The following is a 25771-nucleotide window of genomic DNA, read 5'->3' as shown; positions in this document are numbered from 1 at the left end:
CAACAAAATACAAACTGCAGTTTTAATTACAGTATTAATATCAGTATTTTTGGTCATGCTTTAGACATAGTGCACTGCCAAACATTTGCAAGGGCTACAAAGAACTGACAATGAAATACAGACAAACAATGTAGAACTTTACATGATGCGAGTGCTATTCATGTGTTTTTGTTTGTGTATTTTTTCGACTCAATCACCTTTTTGTGACAGGCATCTACATACCATGAGTGGAGGTGAGGATTTCTTTTATCTGCTTAGTAATTCAATGAGTTGATAAAGAAAATGTATTGGATAAAAACACACTACCATTCAAAAGTTTGGGGTTAAGATCTTAATATATAGATATTTCACAATTTTACTATTTTTAATGTATTTTTGATCAAATAAATGCAGACTTGGCGAGCATAAGAGACTTTTTTCCCCCAAAACCATTAACAAAAAAGAGGCCTTTCCCAAACTTTGAATGGAAGTATGCAAAATAGACCATTCATACATTCATAAAATAGAATCAAATAAAATAAAAAATCAGTGACTGTTTCTCACACACAGCTCTGTGTCCTCCACAACATTAGATGATTCTCAAATCTATATTTTGCAGTATTACGTAAAGAATTTTAATGGTCTTACCTCTATGTCTGTTTGTAGTTTTATCAAACATTAGCATGGCATCTTCTACCTGAAAAACAAAAAAACAAAAAACAAAACATACACTCATGAGTCAAAGAACATACGAAGTATATGGGACTAAAATTTATCATGGTAAGAGATGATCATTTTGCCAATTCTGGTACTCGACCAGGACGACAATGTGCTATTATTCACCACAATTCAGTGTTTTTAACACTCTGACAAACTGACAATATACCCATTTTATTCTCTAATTTATCTATAAACCAAAATCAAATCCAGATGGGAAAGTCATTTGAACTCTTTATATGAGTTCTTTATATAACTCTTTAAGACCAGACCAGATCATTAATAAAAAGATCAGATGTAAAGCAGCACCTTTGTATGACAAACATTTCCTCCACAACAAATATACTTCTTTTCCAACTAAGTTTCTGTAGAGCAGCACTGATGGCTTGCTGCATTTTCAGTTTCCTTGCTAACAGGACAATTGCATGACAAGAAACCTCTGAATGATGCAGGCAGATTCTTAAAAGAAAACACACACAAAATCCTGTAGAAAGACGGCAGAGTCTAGAGTAATTTGCCCTTCATGACTCACACACGAGAGAGAGAGAGAGAGAGAGAGAGAGAGAGAGAGAGAGAGACAGAGACAGAGAGAGAGTCAGTCTCAGGGGGAGACAAAGCGGTCCATGTGTCCGTGCACTGCCTGCCTCCTGGATACGGTTGCTAGGTAACATGAGGAGTTGTCTGAGTGTAAGAGACAGACTGTCCAGCACAGCGGGGGACCCCAGAATGAGGCTAGTGGGTAAAAACACACACACACACACACACACACACACACACACACACACACACACACACACACACACACAAAGGGGTCGTGGTGTGTCTTTAATAGAGGAGTATTAAAATATCATAGCAGCAGGAGTCAAACCTGCACCGCCCACACAAGCCCCATGGCTAACCAACACACACATTCAAATGGACCTAGAGTACAGCGGTTCCATCTCGAGCAACGTGGGGTTAAACACTTTGATCATGGGCAAAATGAGAATAGACATATTTCTGAAACTATGGGTTAACAGCTGGAAGCAAACCTGAGCCTGCTGCTCTCAGAGGAAACCAGAACAGACAACAACAGACCAGACCCTACTATACAAGTCTAGTCTATTCTACTTCATATCATATCACATCACATCATATATCAGACCAGTTCATACCATATCATACTTTACTAGCCTAGACTCATCTATTGTAGTTCATTTCACATCATATCAGATCATATTAGACGATATCAGAGTCTAGACCACATCAGAGTCCATATAGTACACATACTATATCAGTCTAGTCTGGTCTATTGTAGTTCATATCATCACACCATGTATTAGATAAGACCAGTCCATCCACCCATACTTTATTATACCAGACCACACAAGACCAGACTAGTCTAGATCGTATCATATATCTCATTAAATTAGACAAATCCAGTTTATATCATATCGCACCATATATCAGACCAGACCAGACCATTCTATATCATATCAGACCAGACCATATCATACTATACCAGTCTAGTCTATTCTAGTTCATATCATATATCAGACCAGATCAAACCAGTCCAAACCATATTATATAATCAGACCAGATCAGCCTAATCCAAGTGTGCTGCACAAGTCCTGAAAAGTGAAGCCAAAACGTTTCGATTGCCCCCAAGTGGCTGGATGCAGTATAGCTCATAAACCCTGCCCTCTCTATGTAATTTAATGGGACGTGAGACAAACTAAACAATCAAATTACACTTCAAATATATTTTTTCCAAAAATGGTTTGTCATTTTAGGTAGTTATCACGCTGATGTAAGTTCAAGTGTTTATTTTTTTTACATACGTTTGATTTTAATTAGTTATTTTGTGATTTAAAAACATCATGATTGGTAGCTGAGATTGACAGCTTCTCTGAGCGAAGTAGTCAGTGAGGCACCAACAGACTTTTCTCGGGAGGAGATTGGAGCTTCAACTTTAATTTCTAAATTTTCATAACTGTTGATTTCACACCGACATGATGAGTTATTCTGCAGTAAACTGTACTAACTGTTTCTGCAGGAGTTTGGGTGGGGCCTTGATAACGCCGCCCTAATTCGTGCTCACTGCTGCGCAGACTCGGGTTCCAAGATGTCAGTGCCATATTTGGACATTGGAGGCTTCACTTCTCTACAATGGAAGAGGGTGAAGGTGCGTTGTCCATATCGTCCATATTTTTTTTATAGTCTATGGTCTAGTGTAGTCCATACAGTATCATATCAGTCCATATTAGATCAGACCAATCCAGTCTATTGTAGTTCATATTAGGCATGGGCTGGTTACCGGTTTCAAGGTATACTGTGGTTTGAAAACGTCATGGTTTCAAAACCACTAAATTTTTCCGTGATACCGTTCCTGCGGTATGAGCTGTTTTTCAGTGTTTCCCATACATTGACTAGACTGTGACTGGACCGCCACATTCTAATTTGTCCCGCCACAGTCTCAAAGTACGCCTGTCGCGATATTTAAATAATCGATTGATAATTGAGTCAACAGAAATAGACTTGCACCAAATAAGTTTTCGTGCACTATTTTTAAACTCATCTGAAGCCATTCCATAGCTTTATGTGAGGACAGAAGAATATGTACATTGTTAGGAAGGAAACTCGTCTTCCCTCCGCTGCAGCCGTCAATCATTCTCTGTTCAGCACTCAAACAGCGCATTGCATTCGGTAACGACAGTCAGCACGGTAAAACTCTCCAATATGATATATTCCCATTATAATACTTGATATGTAGATAAACGGCTGTGGATTTGCATAAAATGACTTTATCTTGCTGGAGTTTATTGCTGTTTCTGAACGATGTCATACTGGCTACAGTTAGATCGCACAACACAAGGACTATGAATTGGTGTCACAAGCACAATAACTGGTATTTAAAACATACGATCAATAAACCGTTAGTTGCAGATATACACAGGGGTTATCTTTGTGCTGTGAACTTTTCAATGCGCTGCGCAACTGCATGCTGTGACTTCATATTGCTTCAAGCACATCATTCTGCACCCAGGATGTGCATTAGCGTTTTTTTGCTGCTGTTTTGAAACATTTCATATTCTCATGGTTTTGCACACTGAAAGATTATTAATAGCCTATTTTGTTCTTTCGTATCTATATCTTGTTGCCCCATTAAACAGCTGCTCAATACATTTAAAATAAACATTTTAATCTTAGATTATTATAAATACATATGTATTCACATTAATATATAAATCAAATATAAATAGTTTTTTTTTCATTTCATAAGAATGCATATAGTAATTTTAAACTTTTAACATATTTAGATTTTATAAAATTACTGTGCAAAGTTTTTTTCAAGAATTAGGCTAGCATACTTTTTGCTGCTGAATTATATAGTCACCTAGATTATTTATTTATTGGCCATCTTATGATTATATATTTTTATTAATTTGTTATTTTTCTCTATAATGAAGTAGTGTGTTTAGTGCATGCTGGATTGTGTTTAACAAATCAAAGTGTGGCCATTAGTTCCACAAATACAGATATATGGATACAGGCCTCCACTAATTATTCTAGAAATAAATTAATTCAACAAAGGTAACCTCTTTTGCTACATATTTTTTAATGGTTTAAATGTATACTCTACATGTTTGACCACATATGACCTATCATTTAGCCTACTATATGTTGTGTACATGACTAATGTGCCCTACCATCACCAGTAAATAAATGAACTATTAGAGCACAAAATTGTTTAATAAAAGATAACAAATGTCTTCATTGATCTAATCACTTAAATTTTGGTCTCAGAATGCACAAGATTTATGCATTTAAATTTAAAATGTACAAAATCTTCCTCCGGGGGGCCATGCCCCGGGACCCCCCTAGAGGGACTGGTGTCCACCCACCACAGTCTCACAAAATCCTGTGGGAAACAGTGTTTTTTTTATGTCCATCAAAGACACAGAGTGCAGGAATCCTCCAGGCTGTGTGCACCCCTCCCGTTGGTGCAAGCAGTCAGTCAGTCAGTCACCTGTGTGTGCGCGTGTGTGTGCGTAGGATGGCAGAAGGAGGTGAACCCCTGAAAATTTTCCCCCATCGAAAAAGTTGAAGTGAAGTGGCTGGTAACTGTCTGATGATTGAAATTGCAAAATGGCCTGAACAATTACTTAATAAACTGCAAAATGTTATGTCTTCAAATAACTATTTCATGCACAGATTGCTTCTGACAGAGCTGCAGGGTTCAAAGCGCCAAATGCGAGTAAAAATCAGCGCTTATTTACCAGTTGTCCGGTAACTTATGAATTTTGACAATGCATGGATGTGAGAATGTGATATGTCTAAGTGCGATCATCAAATCGCAACGGCTGGGATGTAATTATGGAAATATATAGTCTGACGCGCTGCATAGAGTAAAACAGCTTTCAGCTTCGATTCACAGAAAATGCTGCTCTGCAAGTGCTGTGTGTGTTTGAGTCGCTTATCATTTGAATTTAGGAACTCAATGTGCACCAACCATCAGTACTGAGAGTGTAGTTTATAAATCTGTTGTCAAAGAAAAACATCTTCCTGGATCTCCCTGTGGTTTTCCGTCAAAATAAAAGCTCAATGATTTAACATTTGAAAGCAAGAAATAAAGACGTCCATAAATATTAGTATTGAAATCTTACTATTGTTCTGTAATATAAAAATAACAAATGATTATATCATATAATAACTCTGTTAATACTTTTTAATATTTTTATTATAACTAATATTTTCTTTAGCTGATCACATGCTTAACTCCACTGACTGAATTATTTTCTGTTAAAAAAGGTTGCAATTTCTCTTCTAATTATTGTTCTGCAGGTTTAGGCTCACTTAAATTACTGCATTTATTTTATTTATATAATTTTAATTTAATTAAAAGGTGCCCAAGAATGCTTTTTCACAAGATGTAATATAAGTCTAAGGTGTCTCCTGAATGTGTCTGTGAAGTTTCAGCTTAAAATACCCCATAGATTTTTTTAAATTAATTTTTTTAACTGCCTATTTTGGGGCATCATTAACTATGCACTGATTTTTTCAGCGCGCTGCCCCTTTAAATGGTGTGCTCCCTGCCACACGAGCTCTCGATTATTTTACAGCACATTTACAAAGTTCACACAGCTAATATACCCTCAAATGGATCTTTACAAGATGTTCGTCTTGCATGCTGTATGCATGCTTCAAATTATGTGAGTAAAGTATTTATTTTTATGTTTATATTTGATTCTCTATGAGATTGAGGCTATATACTCTGTGGCTAACGGCTAATGCTACACTGTTGGAGAGATTTATAAAGAATGAAGATGTGTTTATGAATTATACAGACTGCAAGTGTTTAAAAATGAAAATAGCGACGGCTCTTGTCTCCGTGAATTCAGTAAGAAACGATGGTAACTTTAACCTCATTTAACAGTACATTAGCAACATGCTAACGAAACATTTAGATATCACTAAAAATACCATGCTATCATGGATCATGTCAGTTATTATTGCTCCATCTGCCATTTTCGCTGTTGTTCTTGCTTGCTTACCTAGTCTGTTGATTCACCTGTGCAGATCCAGACGTTACTGGCTGCCCTTGTCTAATGCCTTTCATAATGTTGGGAACATGGGCTGGCATATGTAAATATTGGGGCGTACACCCTGACTATTACATAACAGTCGGTGTTATGTTGAGATCCGCGTGTTTTCCGGAAGTCTTTTAATATATATGTGTGTGTATTGACACGATTGTTCAATTAATTAGCCAATTTCGTTCATCATTATAAGTAGTAATAGGCTGAATTGAAAATAGGTAGCCTAATTCTAATACACGCAATAACTATTCATCATTACATTTTTATATTTATGTAGCCTACACAATAATATTCTTTTACACTATAATCCTTTTGTTTTTAATATTTGGCATGTTTGTGTGATGCGCATCCCTGTGTGTAATAAGCAAAGTCAACGCGCACTGTGGACGCGCCCAGAGGCGCAGTTTCTACCAACGCGCTCTAACAAAAAAAATATTGCGGCATTGACTTTAGACCAGGTTTGAGTTGGTCTATGGCGCAGTCTATTTTCAGTTCCTTAAAATAGCAATGCGACGGCAATGCGCCTGAACACACCTCTTTTTTAGACCAGCACGCCCATGGGCGCACTAACTGGCGCAAATGCATTTACTAATTTAAGGACGTGGCGCTGAGCGGGAAAACGCGAACGGCGCCGGACGCAAACTAGCAAACACACTTGTGTCGCATTGCGCCGGGTGTATTATAGGGCCCATGGTATGTTATGGTCTAGTCTGATATATAATGTTATATATTGTGAACTACAATAGACTCTTTTAGTGTCTACGTCACAATTACATCACAGCGTTAGCTGGAAGCAAAACAAACAGAAAACTAGAGGCAGCCAATACAAACCAGCACAGACTCGCGGCTACATAAGGAGCTTAAAATGTCATCTTGTTGTGTTGTTGGGTGCCAGAATCGACAGAGTACAGGCTCAAATTTGAAATTTTATCGCATACCTGCTCCTACTGCCAGACAAAAAACGATGACATCACTGGTGCGCCGACGCACCGAAGCTTCTTTGTTTAAATTAGCTCAAATTTACTGTTAGATTTAATGTAATTACCTTGACAAACTATACATCATTAAAAAGATCTAAGACTCAAGCTTCAATTTTTAATCTTTATTTTACTCTCAACATCGTATAGTGACCGTTATTTGTTAATATGCGTCGGGAGTTACGAATATGAGAAACGGAGTCGTTACCTTTTCATTGAAATATGAGCGTCAGCTTCAGCCATTGAGAAAAAAACTCTGTACGATCATCATGAAAAAACTCCACAAAATAACATCCCTCGGGGCTTTTAGCTTAAAAGCATGCACATTTGGAGAAATATTGATGGACTGTCATACGTTTATGTCAATTTTCTATACAGAGGAGTAATTTTTATTCAATTTTTACCCAAAACACGCTGTTGTCATTATATGAGCGCTGTATACACTGACTACTGTGTTTTTAACTCATACCTGCAGCCGGAGGGCGCTCTGTGCACACTATAGTCCACAAATAACACACGATGAACAAGAGGCAATCATGTGACATACACGGAACTAACAGAGGCTACCAGACATCGCTATAATCATTGATATAAACATACAGAACGTCACTTTTGAAAGTAATAAATACACGATTGTGACGATATGTGGTTTATCTGTGTTCTTCACGCCATGTCAGGTATTCATAATAGTAGATTATATTTATAATGCAATGCTAATCGAGATAGCTTTTCTCATTGTGCAGAATAGCATACAATGATACATTTTCTGTCTGATTTTTGATCCAAAGCCACATCACATCAAAGAAGGTTATTTAAAACAATCGACTAGTAAGTTTGGAGAAAAAACGTAGCTTTAATCTTATAAATTGACGTGTTTTGTTGGTGTGCTAAGCTAACATGCTAACAAGCCCAGGGATGCACCTGTTCTGAGCTAATGCAAATAAATCATTTTTAATCGTAAAGCTCACTTTTTTTCTCTCTTTTTTTTTCAAGAAGGGCATTAGATACAGTTTGAAAGAAGGTGAAGTGAGAAGTTTGGTGAATGAAATTAGGGATTAAATCATCTTGAATAGAACATCAGTAATTATAATAGAGACAAAAGAAAAGAATAAGAGCCATAAGCAGGCTGGAGAGGTGTGAATGTGTTCAGGGGAGACTGAAACTGAATGGGGCAGTTAGCACGACAAAGCATAGAAAATACCCTTGAAGAGATGACAAACATCAGTTAACATTTTAGAGTCCTTTCTAAATAAAGTCTCATGACATGGTCTTGAAAAACATGTAATAAAACTCAGAGTTTTAAACCTATCATCTTCAGATTTGAAATATAACATGGTCAGACATGTGGCTTAAGCTGCAGTGCATTTCTAGATTGCCACAAGGCCAACTTCACTTTTATTTTCATAAATATATTTCATAAAAATAAATTTCTAATAACTTTTCAAAATTTCTATTTTCTTCATTGTGACAATAATTAATTATGAGTTTACCATAAACTGCAAAGTGTCTGCTTTCAAATGAGACCTTACTTATGCTTTTAGTGCAAAGGGTTCATGAACTGTATCTGTTTTAGTTTGGGTATGTCATTTTTTGGGATTTTCCAAAAGCGGGGGTGCTGGCTAACAGGTTAACTGACTTTAACTTCGCGCACGAGCAGATCGGTGTCTTCGCTTGAAAAGTGTTCAGCTTTTCCGCCAACAAATTCCGCCATGTAAATAGCAATCCGCCATGGCGCGAGCGCATCTCGCTCTTAAAGGGAATGGGAGATGACTCTCAGATTGGTTTATTGAACGTTACGCCCATTACTCATTAAGAGAATAGGGACAACCCATTTCAAAAATGCGCCCCGGCGCACGGACCGTTTTTCCGTCGTTAAAATAGCAAAAGTGGATTTGGACACGCCCTGAGTGCACCTGCGCCGTGCGCTTTACACTTTGCGTTTAGATCGTTAAAATAGGGCCCCATATAGTAGACCAGACCAGACTAGTCTAGTTCATAGCATGATACATTACATATCAGAGCAGACCAATCCAGTCCAGACCATATCATACATCAGACCAGATCATTAAAGGAGCGAAGGCTTGTGGTACCATCACAGAGAGGCACGAAATCACTTTCCAGAACATTCTCATTCACTGTCCCTTGCTGGTGGAATGATCTTCCTGCCTTCATCCGGAATGCGGAATCCCTGCCAATATTCAAAAGACAGCTGAAAACCCATCTCTTTCGTGAGCACTTAACCTCATCTTAAAAAAAAAAAAAAAACAAATTCTTATACCTATCCTTTCACTTCCTCTCTATTGTATCTTAGGATAATCTGAGCACTGCCTATAACTTGTATTATGAGCACTTCTTGTCTATTTGCCTCGTCATGACGACTCGCTTGTTGTATTCCTCACTTGTAAGTCGCTATAGATCTATCATATCATTATTCCCAATCTAGTCTACACCTGCAATCTAGGAATTTTTAATGCAATTCTTACTCAAACATCTGTGTGCAAACAAACATCTGAAAGACCACCAAACATGCTCATGGAGTTTAAGTGTGCTTGTATACCGCCCTTTACACACATAGGACAGCAGTGAGGTTGTGAGAAGATCAGAAATGCGTCACACACCAGTAACGCACGTTGAGCTGGTGAAATCAGTGTAGCACTGCAAGTCTTTTTGAAAAGTGTCTGTCACTGGACTGCTGAAATGCCTCTCTGTCTCTATCTGATGGGAGGTTAAGGACCTCTTCACACACACACACTGTGCTCCTGAAAGGAAAGCTGAAGAGGCAGACAGAGCTCTTATCGCTCTTAAAGGAGAAGTGAAACTCTACTGGACTCTCTGGACTTACTTTTGTAGAAATAAAGGAGAAATGTCCAATACCAGCAGCTAAACGTTAGAGAAGATGCTTCCTTCACACACAGGGGTAAAAGAAGCTTATGTTCTTGTCAGAAATGTCAATACGATTTTAAACATCTCTAGAAGGGCAAACACATTCATACAGGTGAGATCACATATAAAACACCATAAAGACAGGAATTATGAATAATTAATAAGAGAAACTGCAGCATTAATAAAAGAGCAGGGGAGAAAGAGATTTTACAGGCCAGGTAACACATGCTGACAGCTGTATGATCAACCACATTTAGTTCACACACCTATTGACCAATGAATTTCCATGATTCTACCATGACTTTTCCAGTCAGATGTGATTACTGAAGAAGCTTTTTTAATCATTTCATAAATACTGCACAAGAATATTAAGAGCTGTGCATAATTCGAAAATCGAGCATAACTACACTTTTTAGGATATTATTAATGACAAATTTAAACTGATAATTAAATTCACTGATATTTCCAGCTTCTCTGTGACTGTGGGAACCTTGAATTACACACACACACAATCTCTCATGAATGTGTCATTTGAAAAGCGAACTCTGAATGACAGAGTATAACCGCGGAGTCACATGCACCCTGAAAATGTCAACTCTCTTTCTGTGACCCACAATCTTTCATGAAACTTTCAATTATCAAATGTGAAGCATGTGTTCAGCATAACTAGCATGCATAGATGTTCATTTCTGTGTGGAGAAACCACATTTTCAGAAGGATTTAAATAATGAGTCAAACCACCGAACGTGTGTACTAGGTTGTATCGGGAAATCAAATTAGTTTCAGCAAATCACTAAGGTTCTTTGCATTAACCATTTAAAAAAAAAAAAAAAAGAAAAGAAAGAAACTGATTCATTGATTCGTTCACTTTAAAATGTTTTCAGAGGTCACTGTGCAGCAATGTATGTTTCATTTTTGTGAAAAACTCCATTTTAGTTTTAATATGTTTTCATATCATATATATCAAATATAACAACAACCACAATTTGTCATGCATGATGCACCTCACAGTTTTGCCATCTCATTTACATTTTAGCAATATACAAATGCTTTTGCAAAGCAGTTCAACAGAATCATCTAAAAGAACCGGTTCAAAAGAAATATTTGTTAAATAGTTAAACAGTAGAATTCATGCGCTTGGGTTTGTCTGGCACACACTTTCTGACTTGGACTTGTTGCCACTGATGTTATTGATAACTAGAGCTGATTCATACACCCACAGAATATTATTCCTAAATGACAACGATTCGGTTACGTCTGTTAAACCTTTGACAAGTACTATCACAGCAAACATTCAAATCTGCATTGGCATCGCCACTGAGCCAGAGAGAGCAGCTGTCATGTTACTCTATCAAAATAGAGTAAATCACCTTTTGAAAGTAACATGATGTTTTAAATATAGATCATATCAATTACATCATTAAAGCAGTAGGCGGTAACAAGTGACTGTCAAAAAAATGCATTTGTCATTGAATCGTTCATTCAAGAGATTCGTTCAAAAATGGCAATTCATCCAGCAATGAAACAAGTCTCTGAATCATTCATTCAAACCTATTTAAAAATGATTTTTATCCCTATCCCTGCGTCTCAAACAGCTCCCTAGCTTCCTAGGTCGTGTATCGGTAATGTGGCCGACTCCCTGATCAGTGCCCTGACTGAACTAGGGAGCTGATTGAGATGCACGCTATGGGTGCTCTGCCACTACACCAATAGATGTGTATTATTTCTGTATTTTTACTGTTTTTTTTCTTTTACATTCAAGAAATATAGTTGAGCATGTCTATTTCATAAATATGTTTATTTGCACTACCGTTCACTTGCACTACTGTCATTGTGACTTATTTGCACTACCGTTTCTGACTACCGTCTCTCATATGTCATATATATACTTTATGTCATTTTATATCTGCAGTTTTATCTTCTTTAAATTTATTAATATCGTAAATATGTTTATTTGCACTACCGTTAAACACAAGCGCCATATACTGTCAGAGAGTGAATTTGCGCGTTCACTCTGTGCATCGCCAGTGAAAATCGCTTGGGTATGAACACAAAAAACGTCTTGAAAAATGCTGTCGATGAGCGTGCGCGATATTCGTCCCGCTGTGTACAGGCCTTAACGCTACAGAATGAAAGCTGAGACCACCCGCATGCAAAGAGAATTTCTACTTCAGTTTGTATTAAATGTAGATTAAGTAAATGTGCAGAAAGAGAGAAATCCCTCGCTCTCCTCTTCCTCTAAAACTCATGAGCTCTCTCTCCAGGGATCGCAGCTTACATACAGTATCAATAATTCACCTTTCTGAAATAGAAACACATTTATGATTTGTATTTGAAATGGAGTTATGTTAGATGTAATCCAGCCAGACTGGGCTGGATAGATTTCGGAGAGGCCCAGGAGATGAGGAATTCCCTGTCTTACTGGCTCAGGGCGAGAATGTAATGCATGAGCGAATGATCTCTCATCTGATCCGGGATAAGGTCGCATCACAGCTCTGCAGAGAGTACAATACATGCATCTGAGATGCACAGAAATGCATTTCCTGAGTGTGTCTGTACAGGTGGAATCAGCTCATTAGGATAAATTCTACATAAAACAGCTTGCACAGAACATTCCCAAGCTTTCCAAAATAGTAATAAAGAAGGAAAAAAGAGAGATGAGTGAATGAATCTGACTAAGAGAACACAAAGAGATTCAGTTTCTTTCAATGAACTATAACCATGACAGATTTCAAAAGAACTGCATTTATTTGAAACAGAAAGCTTTTGTAACATTATACCGTTCAAAAGTTTAGGGTCAGTAAGAATTTATTCATTTTTTTTACTTTTTTGAGAAGAAATTAAATAAATTAATACTTTTATTCAACAGTAAAGACATACTGTTACAAAAGATTCTATTTCAAATAAATGCTGTTATTTTGAACTTTCTATTCATCAAAGAAAAAAAACGTTGATACAACATTGATATTAATAATAAATGTTTCTTGAGCAGCAAATCAGCTTATTAGAATGATTTCTGAAGGATCATGTGACACTGAAGACTGAAGTAATGCTGAAAAATCAGCTTTCCATCACAAGAATAAACTACATTTTAAAATATATTTACATAGAAAACAGAACGGTAATTGTAATAATATTTCACAATATTACTGTTTTGTTTTTTTTAATCAAATAAATGCAGCGTCGGTGAGCAGAAGAGACTTCTTTTTAAAAATCTTACCAATCCCAAACTTTTAAATGGCAGTGTATATGATCTGTTCAAAAGTTTGGGTCTGCAAGATTTTGTTTTTGAAAGAAGTCCTCTGTTTTATGTCAGAATAAAAGTTTTTTTCTATTTCTTGGCATATACGTTGTCTTGTGACTTTCGATTCAATCCTGTGTGCATGCATTTTCAAATACTGTTGATTTTTACTGCTTGCTAGAGAATGACTCTAATGATGCATCACAAGATGGCCATCGCAAATGTTTTCGGTCTCTTTCGGTAATCAATATAGAGACACTAGAGGCTGATTCTATATATATATGAAAAAAAAAAAATCTGCTGACCATTTTATCCGCCAAGTCAGACGAGAGAGAAATTACAGTCCTCCCAACAGACCCTCAAAAACATGGATGAGACAGACTGCATTCAAACTACGGCTGCTGCAATCAGTTATTATGATACCCATTTTTTTCTTTCTTAAAATAATTAATTACTCAAACAAATTACATAAAAAAGAGGCTGATTTCAAGACTCTATTCTACATTTTCTTTCACAGCGTTAAGAAACATCTGCGCTTCTGTAACTGTCATGTAAATATTCATGAGCCCTTGGTTCCTCAGCCAACCAGGACAGAGAAGAACTGATGCATATTCTATAGGAGACCTTGGCATGTCCATTGTTACCACGGTGCCGAGAGGCTGCGGAAGGGCAGGGATGCTCAGGGCGTAGGGGTGTTTGACAGGGGCGGTGGGGGGTTGGGGACGTGCCACTCAGAAGGGTCCAAAAGGGACAGATCTGTAGGCTAAGAACTATAGCAACGTCCATCAGAACGCTTTTTAGAGACAAAGCTGCCATGGAGGACAATTATGGGTCATTTTATTAAAAGGCCTTTAATTTATCCAGGCCTTGCAGAAACAAAATCCATTTATTTACCACATACGCTGTAGTAAAGGTGAAAATATTGTCTTTCTGTGTACAAAAACGTACTTAGAGAAATGAGAAATACCTTTATCCATGAGAAAATGTTTTAACATAAGTGACTGCTTCGTTGTTGTGCTTCACTAATCAGGATTTCTTTTTTCCTTTTTATAAATACCCACCAGCCCCGCCATTCTCTCATTCACTTATCTGCACGCTAATTATATTAATCAACAGGAAAAAGCGGTTAATAAACCTGCTAATTGGTATGTAAATAAGATCCTCCTGACATTAACCGTGCCACAACAACTTTAATTTAAATAAATATAAATATGTCAGTATTCATTTAGCTCCGTGATGACTGCCAGAGAACGGCAGAGCAGCCGATATCTCCCCTACCCTCCTCCCTCCGGCCCCTGCAATCTATTCATCTCATTTTTCTTCATTCCTTTGCGAAATCGTCTGACAGCATCCAAGAGCCTGAACCGTCTCCACCAGCAGCAGCCAGTAAAAGCACATTTCCATCAGAGCTGACCGATCGATAGTAGAGCGAAGAAAGAGGGGGAGACAGACAGAGAGAGAGAGAGAGAGACAGACAGACAGACAGGAAGAGAGAAGTGATGCACAAGGGGCTGAAAAATTGAAACCAAAAATTCTTATTTAATATTAAAAAGAATATTATTTTAATTATTTTAATATTTTAATTGGCAAAACTAAAATAACAAATAGGCTCATACTTCTTTATAAAATCGTGTTAAATATTTTTTTTTAAAATCAGTAATATTTTAATAATTAAACATAAATAATTACTAATAAAATTTGTATGATTAAAAAAAAAAAAAAAAAAAAGATTTAAAAGGGAACTATTATGCCCCTTTTCACAAGATGTAATACAAGTCTCTGGTGTCCCCAGAATGTGTCTGAAGTTTCAGCTCAAAATACCCCACAGATCATTTATTATAGCTCCCAGCCCACTTTCCAAAAAGAGTTTGGTTCGCTCAACAACAACAAACCGGAGTCAGACACTGATGGAGAGACTCAGGAAGAAGTTACAACTTTTAGAATGCAACTGGATGTTTCTGAATGGTTAGTGGATACATTTATGTAGTTGCTGTGGAGTTGATTCAACTCATCGACTAGCATGTGCCGTCATGTTCAGTGTTGAATTGACCCTCGTTTGTGAAGCAGTCCGGCGTAAAATGACAGCATGGTAACAACACTCAACTACAACAACTCTTCCTCTTCTCTAAAGCAGCCCAACATGGCCTCACCCCCTTTGTTGCGTGTTCCCAGGGGCAGGGTTCATGTAAATTTTGGGGTTTGTGATGTTACCAACCCAGGAAGAAGCTTGTTGTAGTCCCTACCAGCCGTTTGTAGTCCTTAAAAGTGAAAATATCTCCCTTTGCATTGAACTTTGAACATCATAACTTTGCAGATGTTGTTTATGCTCAAACAGAAACATTACAAACTAAAGTTAAAATCGTGAAATCATAATCAACCACCCCTTTAAAATATATTTAATATTTAACATTCATAGTAAAAGTTTGTAACAGCTTCTCTTTTATAAATACACTGGGAAGACACAGGGTGATCAATGTGTTAAGTTTGGCATGAAGCTTTAATACACAACTAGGAAATGCAATTACAAACTGAAACAAATTTGCAAACGCATTTGAATTTTGACTGCAAAATTAAGCGAGCGCTGCGCTTTTGCACCTGTCTGTTTGGATTTCTTCACGAGAGTCTCACCACACATGCAGAGAGGGTGCACGTGTCTCTGTTCATTTATCACCCATCATCATTTACATTTAGCTACATTAGATCCAATTAAACCTGGATCGTTCCACATCAGATGTTTAAGTAATGGCTTCTGGTCTGTTCGTATATTAATGACAGGCAAACGGGAGAACTAACGTTATTCTATTTTAAAGCTCCACAAATGTATGTTGGAATTTTTGAAAATCTGGTTTAAGTACAACAGATGATTGACAGATGGAGTAGGCGGTCCTTCACTGTTGACTGGGATGCATCAAAGTTTAAACCAACAATGTGATGTAAATACATTCATTTCTGAGTACCTTGAAATGTGTTTTGAGTGATCATGAAAAGTTTTGGACCACGTTTATAACAGTATTCAGATCTGCCAACATACAACCACTCAAAAAGGATGTTAAAGTGATAGTTCACCCAAAAATAAAAATTCTGTCATCATTTACACACTCTCAAGTGGCTCTAAATCTGTATGAGTGTGTCTTCTGTTGAATACAAAATAAGATAAAGAATGTGGGTAACCAGACAGCTGATGGACCCCACTGACTTCCATAGCAGGAAAAAAAAATACTATGAAAGTCAATGTGTGCCATCAACTGTCTGGTTACCAAAATTTTTTAAAATATCTTATACCTTTATTGGATCATAAACTGCTTAAAAATAAACCGATCGACAGAGCTAGATTTTTGCCCATTACCCTGATTTCGCCTGGCATGTGGACACTTTAACCTGCGTTCTGTCAGCTTATTGAAATGCGCATGTGTGATATGTGACAGGAAAGCGTCCTTATACGGCAGATTTAAGCGCATCCAGCCACAGTGAGTGTTTCACACTACGGGAGGAGAAATATATCGCAAACTCCGACTTTTCCTTGACCCAAGAAATATAAAAAAAATATGTTCTCATCTTGTGCAGCCAAAGGACAAATGGTACGCTCTAAAAAATGCTGGGTTAAAAACAACCAAAGTTGGGTGGAAAATGGACAAACCCAGCAATTGGTTGGGTTTTAATGCTTGCCCAACATGCTGGGCAGTTCTATTTAACTCAGCTATTGTTTAAAATTACTATATGGCTGGCTTAAAATGAACTCAAAATCAGACACATAATTACTAGAGGCGACAATAACAATCAAATGGTGAACATTTTTATTAAATTTCTTATTAAAAATGTATTGTTTAATTATTATTCATTAAACTTATTAATAAATGTTCATTTATTAAAACATATTTATAAATGTTAATTTCCAATATACTTTTAGCAAGCAATACATTAATTTTTAAACAATAGTTGAGTTAAATAAAACTACCCAGAAGGTTGGGCAAACATTTAACCCAATCGCTGGGTTTGTTCATTTTCAGCCCAGCATTTTTTAGAGTGTACATTTGTAGAAATTTCAAATATGAGAAGAGATTGAGTCAAGTGCAAGTTTCTCACTGATATTTTGAAATACTCTGGGGGTTTTAATGCTTTATTCAACACAAATCACATAATATATAGAATACTCCAAGTGAAATACATGGATTCTTACATTTCGAAATCACCACCGGAGAATAACTTTTTTTAATACAGTCTTGTAAACGCGGTTTACTTGCATTTCCAGCTTATTGATCTGCATGTAAACCGGTAAATGGGGTTATTTCAATAAACTGATTTTTGTTAGTTATCAGTGTATTGGTGTGCATGTAAATGTGATCACTGAGAGACATAGAGAGAATTAGTGGAAAGAGACTGAGAGAAAGAAAACTAAAGAGAGAGAAACAGAAAGGGAGAGGTAGACAGATGGAGAAGAAAGAAAGATGGATAGGGAAGACATATCGATGAAAAGAAACAGAGAGAGAGAGAGAGAGAGAGAGACAGACAGACAGAAAGAGAGACATAGAAAATGGTGAGAAAAAGAGAAGCAGAGGGAGAGAGAAGGGCTTTCTGTCATTTTCTATGTAATGAGAAAAGTAATGGCATTTTGACTCTTTTCTCTCCAGACTGTGATTGGAGGTGAGGGCCACACAGAAATTCACATCAATCTGTGTTCTCTCTCTGGCTCTGGCCAAAAGCTAACAGAGCTGCCTTTTTAGGAAACATTTTCAGCCAACATAAGTATACATTTGACATGAAGACAACTATACAACTATGCCACCCCATGAATTTCAAATAAATGCTGTTCTTTTCAAAGAATCCTTAAAAAAAAAGACCAGTTTCCACAAAAATATTAAGCAGCACAACATTGATAATAATAAGAAATGTTTTATAAGCAGCAAATCAGCATATTAGAATGATTTCTGAAGGATCATGTGACACTGAAGACTGGAGTAACGATGCTGAAAATTCAATTGCCATCATAGATATTAAAATATAAAGTCTATTTTAAATCATGATAATATATAATAACAATATAGTCTAAAAAAAATTACGGTATTCGTGATCACATAAAATGCAGCCTGGATGAGCATAAAAGACTTCTTTGATAAACATTACAAAATCTTACTGACCCCAAACATTTGAATGGTAGTGTATATACAAGTACTGATAATTATCAACAGAAAACAGATTTTGATTTTGATTTTGCTGGCAATATAATATTAAGCAATAGTGAAAAATCAGAATGTTTTTACGATTTACTTTTACTAATAACTGGAAATGACAAAAACACTGAGATGTAATGCAGCAGCCAAAGACTTCCATCACAAATAGGAAACAAAAAAACTCAGATGTACTACAAAGGGTAGCTGCCTTTGCTCACTAGGGTTTAAACAGAGCTTTTCTCCACAAATCAAGCCTGTGACGAGTGGAATCCCTCTCCACCTGTCCTCTTAAAAAGCTCAGATCCTTCAAGACCTTTAAGAGGATCTCCATTTTATCAGTGAGATCATTAACACTGTACGTAATAAGGTTCCAGACAAAGCAAAAATAAACTGAATCTCTCCTGTGTCAGTCTGATAATCTGCTCTAAAATGGAAATGCATAAAGAGCTTAAGAAGAAAAGAATTAAATCAATTGTATCTGCTTAATTACATTCATCTCCAGTGTTTTCTTTCAGATTAGGTCCTAATCTCTTTCAATAATAATATGACACATTCCATCACGATGGAAAAGAATAGCTAAATGTCAGTTAAATCATTTCTTTGCCGTCTCTCAGATGTAGGGAAACCGTGCCAGCTGTTTTTTAACAACACGTCCTTTTTTGTCACGGCAGACACGGGAGTTCTTATTTGAATCCGGCACGACATTGCTGTATTTATTTCATCTTGGATTAACATGACAGCTAGTTTTGTCAGGGGGGTCTTTAATACGACGGAGAGGAGCTGTTTGTGCCACTGTAATTCGCACCGCTAATATACGAGAGAGACGTTGCTTTCTCTCCCTTATAGAGCAGAGCGTCAGAGGATAAACACGGAGGAGGGAAACCTCTTTCTCTGCATCTTCAGTGGAGTTTTTTTGCTCAGCTCCTGAGGCAGTGTGTAAGTTTCAGATCTGTCTGTATGTTAAATCACACATAAACTGCAACTGACAACTTCTAAAAGCTCTACTTCTGTAACTACAGCATAAATGTAAAAAGGTTGGATGGATCAAACACTCATATGTTGTTGTGTTGCATAGAATTTGCACATATTTACAGATTTCATTAACACCACCACAACTTGCGCGCACACTGGGTTTCCATGTTTCCAAATTCCAGAGACATGAAGATTTTTACACTGTACAAACTGTATATTCTAGCCCCTAACCTTAAAGGGTTAGTTCACCCAAAAATGAAATTTCTGTCATTAAGTACTCACTCTCATGTTGTTCCAAACCCGTAAGATCTTCGTTCATCTTCAGAACACAAATTAAGATATTTTGAAATCTAAGGGATTTTTTTTTATCTCCCATAGAAAGCAACATAATTACTGTCATTCAAGGTCCAGAAAAGTAGTAAAGACATCACTAAAATAGTCAACGTGACTACCTTAATTTAAGTGGTTCAACCTAAATGTTATGAAGCGATGAGAATACTTTTTGTGCGCAAAAACAAAAATAACGACCTTATTCAACAATATCTTCTCTACCTTGTTCAACTCTTACGCAGTTGACGCAGTTCAGTACTTCCGTGTTTATGTCTGAACGCCGGCTCAGTATTAAAAAAAACCCTTGGATTTCAACAAAAAGATCTTAATTTGTTTTCGAAAGATGAACAAAGTTCTTACGGGTTTGGGACAACATGAGGATGAGTAATTAATGACAGACATTTCATTTTGGGGTGAACTAACCCTTTAACCCTACCCCTAAACCTACCAATCATAGAACACTTTCTGCAGTTTAACTTTTTCAAAAAACATCACTTAGTATGATTTATAAGTTGTTTTCCTCATGGGGAACAAAAAATGTCCCCAGAAGGACAAGGATTTTGGATATTCCCATCTTTGTGGGGACATTTTATACCCCTAACATAGTAATGTGCTGAAGTCTTGGGCAAAAACACCATCTACACAAAAAAATAGAGAAATAGAAAAATGTGCATGCACAATTAAATATCCAAAATCAGCCGACATTTATCCAATATCAGCCGCTAAGTGATATGAAATCGTTATATTCTCTATATCATTATCAGCAAATGTCAATATCTGAGTTAATTAATTACTCAAAACAAATCAAGTACAAAAAAAAAAATGACAGCGAGCTAACGCATATTCAAATCTTTTTGTATCAGGGCACCATTGATAACAGAATCCATCAGATCGTATTCACACACACACACACACACAAAGACAAAGGATGTGAGGTCACACTCTGTACAGGTGTTGAAGGAAATGCAGGACAGTGATGAGTCTCCCTCCACAGGTTTGTGTTGTGGTGTGTGTGGGAGTGTGGCGTCTCTGTACTTGTCCTGATAAGTCGTCACACCCACTCTGAGTCCACCATGAGAAGGTTTATCATCTTCTAACACCCCCAATTACCATGACAACATTACAATTGTCCCGCCAGATGACAACTATTTAAACCCGTGTCATTTTCTCTTTTATTTACACACTATGTAAGACTGAAGACTGTTAGTGTGTGTGTGTGTGTGTGTGTGTGTGTGTGTGTGTGTGTGTGTGTGTGTGTGTGTGTGTGTGTGTGTGTGTGTGTGTGTTTCCTCAGGCCCGCCCACTGCTGGCTGTGACTGAATGGGTTTCAATGTCTTTCATCCAAGATTTATAAAAACACCAACAAAACAAACAGGGTTTACTGGCAGGACAGAAATTCAGAAAATGACTGTGGCAATGTGAGGATTATTGTTCTTTGAAGCCCGGAAGCTTCCAGCTCTAGATGCCAGTAAATCATGAATCTGTTTTTTATTCAGAAGGTAGAGAGTCTCTAATAATGATGACAGACTTCTAAGGAAAGTTTGATTTTAAGAAAGAGAGCAAGAGCGAGACAGAGAGAGACAAAGAGAAAGAAAGAAATCAGAAACAAACATGGTCACTCAGGAACTACAATCAGCAGGTGATGTCACTTGGGGGTAGGCACAGCAGGTAGCCAATCACGCATAGCAGGAGAGCTGTCAATCAAAACATCCAACTGTGCACAATACTAGAGGGATTATAGCTGCGTCCCAAATGGCGCACTTCATGTGCACTTTCAGTCTTGTGGTCTTACAATGGCTGCCGCATGCGCATGTCTGTTAAGTCCACAAGACCGTAGGGTGTTCCATTCATCATTTTAAGTTTCTGAAGAGTGCTCGCGAACCGCCCTTGCGGCCGCCACGCGCCCTCGATGAGCACATCTGCTGAGCCCGCAAGTCTGCGAGCTACGCAGAGGACTTTACCCTACAGTCAAAGCGGCATTACGTCACGAAAGTGTGGACTCAGAGGAAGACCGTGAGAGTTTAGGGTGCCATTTGGGATGCACCCTTTGAGACTTGAGTCTTCTAAGTTAGTTGGGCCATGTATTTCCAAAAGAGGTTCCTAAAATGGTTGATTCCTGTTGAGGCCCAACGTCTGTCTGACAACACTATAAAGGGGTTATAAAAGTTCATAAGACAAAAAAAAGAAAAGAAAAAAAAAAAAAAAAAGGCAAAGACACTGATATTTGGTAAAAGGAGGGTCCTCCAAAATTAATTTGGTGAGATTACTTATGGAAAAAAATATCAAGGTAAAATTAACGCTTTTATTGCACCCCACCCCTTTTATGTCATCTTACATTGCATGCATTTTAGTTACGAACATGATGCAGGGCAACAACTGACTGCGTGAAGAAGCCTATAAGACTGCAGTTAAAATACCACTAAAATTCAAGATTAGAGAAAAAAAAATGCCCCTGTATGGGTTTGTAGGTGCGTCCCAATTTGCGTACTTGTGCACTATTCTATGACGTTTTTAAGTATAAATAGTGCGAGTAGTGCGTTCACACAGAAAATTCCAAAAAGAAAAAGTGCACTTTAAATACCCGGATGATGCACTAAATTAATGGAAAAAACGAAGTGTGGAATGTTGAACACTTCATGCACTCGACTGTCGCAGCTTTAATTACGTAGTGGAGGGGAAGGGAGGATCGGACTCCGTTGTTAAATGACAAAATAACCTTATACAATTCACGCACTACATGGATGAGTGCATAGTGCATAAGTACATAGTGTATAAGTGCATAGTGTATAGTGCGTCATTTGGGACGCAACTTGTGTCTTATATTTATATCATACGATATAGTTTAGCATTATCACAAGAGCAAGAGTGCAGTTTTTCCAGAATATCTGCACAATTGCAAATGTGATATTGATATTGATGAACAGTTCAATAAACAAGAAATTAAAATTGTTACATTTTAGACACAATATTGTCAGTATTGTCTGTTTTTGCTCAATGTTGCCAGTGAAAAGAGTTCCAAACCAACACACAGCAGAACTGTTGAGCGTATTCGAGCAACACACAGCAGCGTTTCATTACTGAATGACTCTGTGGTTTTTCCCGAATTGAGTGAGCCACTGATTCAGTGACCCATTCATAAAGACAGTCCCACTTGTTTCTTTCCTGAATCAACCAGCCATTTGAATGAATCAGTTGAATGAATGACTGAATGACTCACTCATTAAGCAGCAGTTTGTCTCGGACGTCACGCCCACAGACCGACAGCTGAACATCTGATGCATATGGCACACTTAACTGGAAACACTTAACTGGATTGTGGCCTTATCTGGTTGGTTGAATTCTACAGGGTGTCCAGGAAATGTGCGTTGCATTCGTTAATTGTCCACCTAGAAACAAATGCTGTGACGCCAAACCCCCTTGTGGAAGAATGCCATCGTGTTTACAACTGTGACTATGAGCACTTACCAGGATCAACTAAATGCTGGATTTTCAAGAGCATGTGAAGTTCGTGACTTGCACGTCATTATTGAAGGAATAATTTATTAGATGCATGCCAGTCTTATTGTAGGGACATCGACTTTACATTTCCACGCTCCTAAACATAACGCGGAACAAAACGAACTGTGATTGGTTGCATTACATGTCACTCAAACGTCATCATGGGCGGTCCTTAGCCAATGAAAGATGCGATAGAGTCCAGACTTTCTGCCATCAGTCTGATAAAAGCAGGCAGTGCTTTCCAAAACATTGGCAGATATTAAAGTTGGCATTCCTTGTACCCAAAACACACCAGGAGAGTGTCCACCCTCTCTTCTTCCATCCTCTCTTTTTCTGACTGTATCATGTCATGCATAACAAACATCAGCCTTTACACCACAAAAGCATGACAGACTCCCCATGTACCATCTTCAATATAACACTGAATAAAAAAAATAAATAAATAAATAAAAAACTTAAACTGATTTTTGTTACTTATTCACACATTCCCATGTAATTAGATGAAACTGCATGTCTCAGAACATCTAAGCGCAGCAGGTGTGTGAACGCTTTCCAGACATTTAAAGGTGAATTAACGAAGACCAAAGCAGAACATTTTTAAGCTCCATTGCCTCTCTGTTGGCTTCTTTTCTTTTCTTTTCTTCATAAAGAGAACTCCTCATCTCAAAAGGCACACGCTGAAAGTGTGCGAGTGTGCGATTCGCTTACATCTGGCCCACTTCTGTTAACCTGCTATCAGACGGGGCGGCTTTCAAAGAGAACGCTCTGTGCTCTGAAGTTCCTCGCAGATTAATCTGAACCATTAAGCAAATGCTGCATAAATTGTCAGAGCAAAGCTGAGAGGAAGAAAACGAGAAGAGAACGGTGGCCCGGTGACCTGAGACGGAGAAGCACAAACCCCCAGAGGAGCGTTCAGGCTTCAGAAAGCATAACGGCAGAAAAAGGTTTTAATGTGAGAAAGAAAAAAAAAATTAAACTCTTCTACCTGTCTCCACGGAGTTCTAGGCAGATCTCAGTGTGTGTTTTAGATGTGTATGTGTATTTTAGGAGAGTGAAGTTGTGTGTATCTGAGGTTGTGTGTTCAATGTAAGTTCATAATAATAAGGCTCAGTGGAATCCGACAGCAAACATGTTAGCATCACCATTACAGCAGGCGCCAAGAACTTCTGTTTGGATAACCTGCCGAGAAGCAAACGACTCCCTCTGAAAGTAAGAGAGAGAGAGACAAGCTGGTTGCCAGCCTCATATTGCATTTGATCAGACATCCACAACACGTTGCCAATATGAATAAAACTCATCCAAGCTCATCCTTTCCTTACAGCATCAGATCAATCCTTCAACACACACCTCTAACAATAACCACACATGATCCACTCACAGAAGAAAGGATTACAAAATTCCAGCATATTCTTTCATCTGAGATTAAAGCAGCTTTTACTTGAGGAAATCCAAAGTGGTATCACTAAATCACAGGGTTTTCTAGGAATCAAACATATTCCGTTTTTAAAAATCAAATTCCAGCAGAGAATTCCAAGGCATAATCCTGCATCAAGGCTCATACCAAACCATGTTTTTCTTCGGCAGAGAAAAATATGCACTGCAACGTTTCGAAAATGAACCTAGAACTAAACTATTCAAACAAAGAAAGAAAGGGAGAAGGAAGATTAGCGTGACATGAGATTCTTTAATGAAAAATAAGCTGTACAGTCCTGATCGAAGGGACTAATGGTTTTTATTGATCAACGGCACAGATTTTCTCTCTCATCTCCATTCGTAACTGACATCAGTTTAATTCAACTCAATTAAAACAACCTGCACTCAGGATTTCTCTAACACCACTGAACCGGCTCCACCCACCATCTGGCTGAGCTCCACATCATTACCTCCTCTCCAGTCCAGTTACACCTGTCAACACCCGATGACGTGTCCAGGGAGGACACAGGTGAGGCACTCGAGGCGATTATACACGGGGCAACTTTTTGAGCAATGTTGCTTGGGCACTTTCCCACTGAGAATGAGCAACAAATGTATATCTGGATACGTTAGATCGGTCGTGGGCAATTTTTTGAGATCCTCCAATCAGAATGTTAGCAGCCGATCACGTGACCGGTTCGGAGATTTCAGAAAAAATTCAAACAAGATGGCGGGCTCTTTTTGAGCAATGTTGCCGGGCAATGTTGCTTGGGCACTTTCCCCACTGAGAATGAGCAACAAATTTATATCTGGATACGTTAGATCGGTCGTGGGCAATTTTTTGAGATCCTCCAATCAGAATGTTAGCAGCCGATCACGTGACCGGTTCGGAGATTTCAGAAAAAATTCAAACAAGATGGCGGGCTCTCAGCGGCAATGAAGCGGAGAAAAGGAGTGTGAACTTATATCTTTTTACGCTAGTAAGTTGTCATGCGTCAACCCAAAACAGGGAAT

The 25771-nt window shown here is 37.8% G+C and overlaps 1 protein-coding gene across 13 annotated transcripts in view; it reads right to left on the bottom strand.

Annotated features, from left to right (window-relative positions):
• Window positions 1-25771, bottom strand: part of msi2a (musashi RNA-binding protein 2a) — a 206924-nt gene that overhangs the window by 84378 nt on the left and 96775 nt on the right. For all 13 annotated transcript variants that reach the window (XM_048180904.1, XM_048180895.1, XM_048180903.1 and 10 more), the window contains one exon: window positions 628-676. In XM_048180904.1, the coding sequence (XP_048036861.1) occupies window positions 628-676 (49 nt within the window). The remainder of the gene's footprint in view (window positions 1-627; window positions 677-25771) is intronic.

Source organism: Megalobrama amblycephala, linkage group LG2 (assembly GCF_018812025.1).
Source record: "Megalobrama amblycephala isolate DHTTF-2021 linkage group LG2, ASM1881202v1, whole genome shotgun sequence".
Classification (NCBI taxonomy): Eukaryota; Metazoa; Chordata; class Actinopteri; order Cypriniformes; family Xenocyprididae; genus Megalobrama; species Megalobrama amblycephala.
Note: the sequence above shows the minus strand (reverse complement) of the source record. Positions and strands in the feature narration are given on the sequence as shown.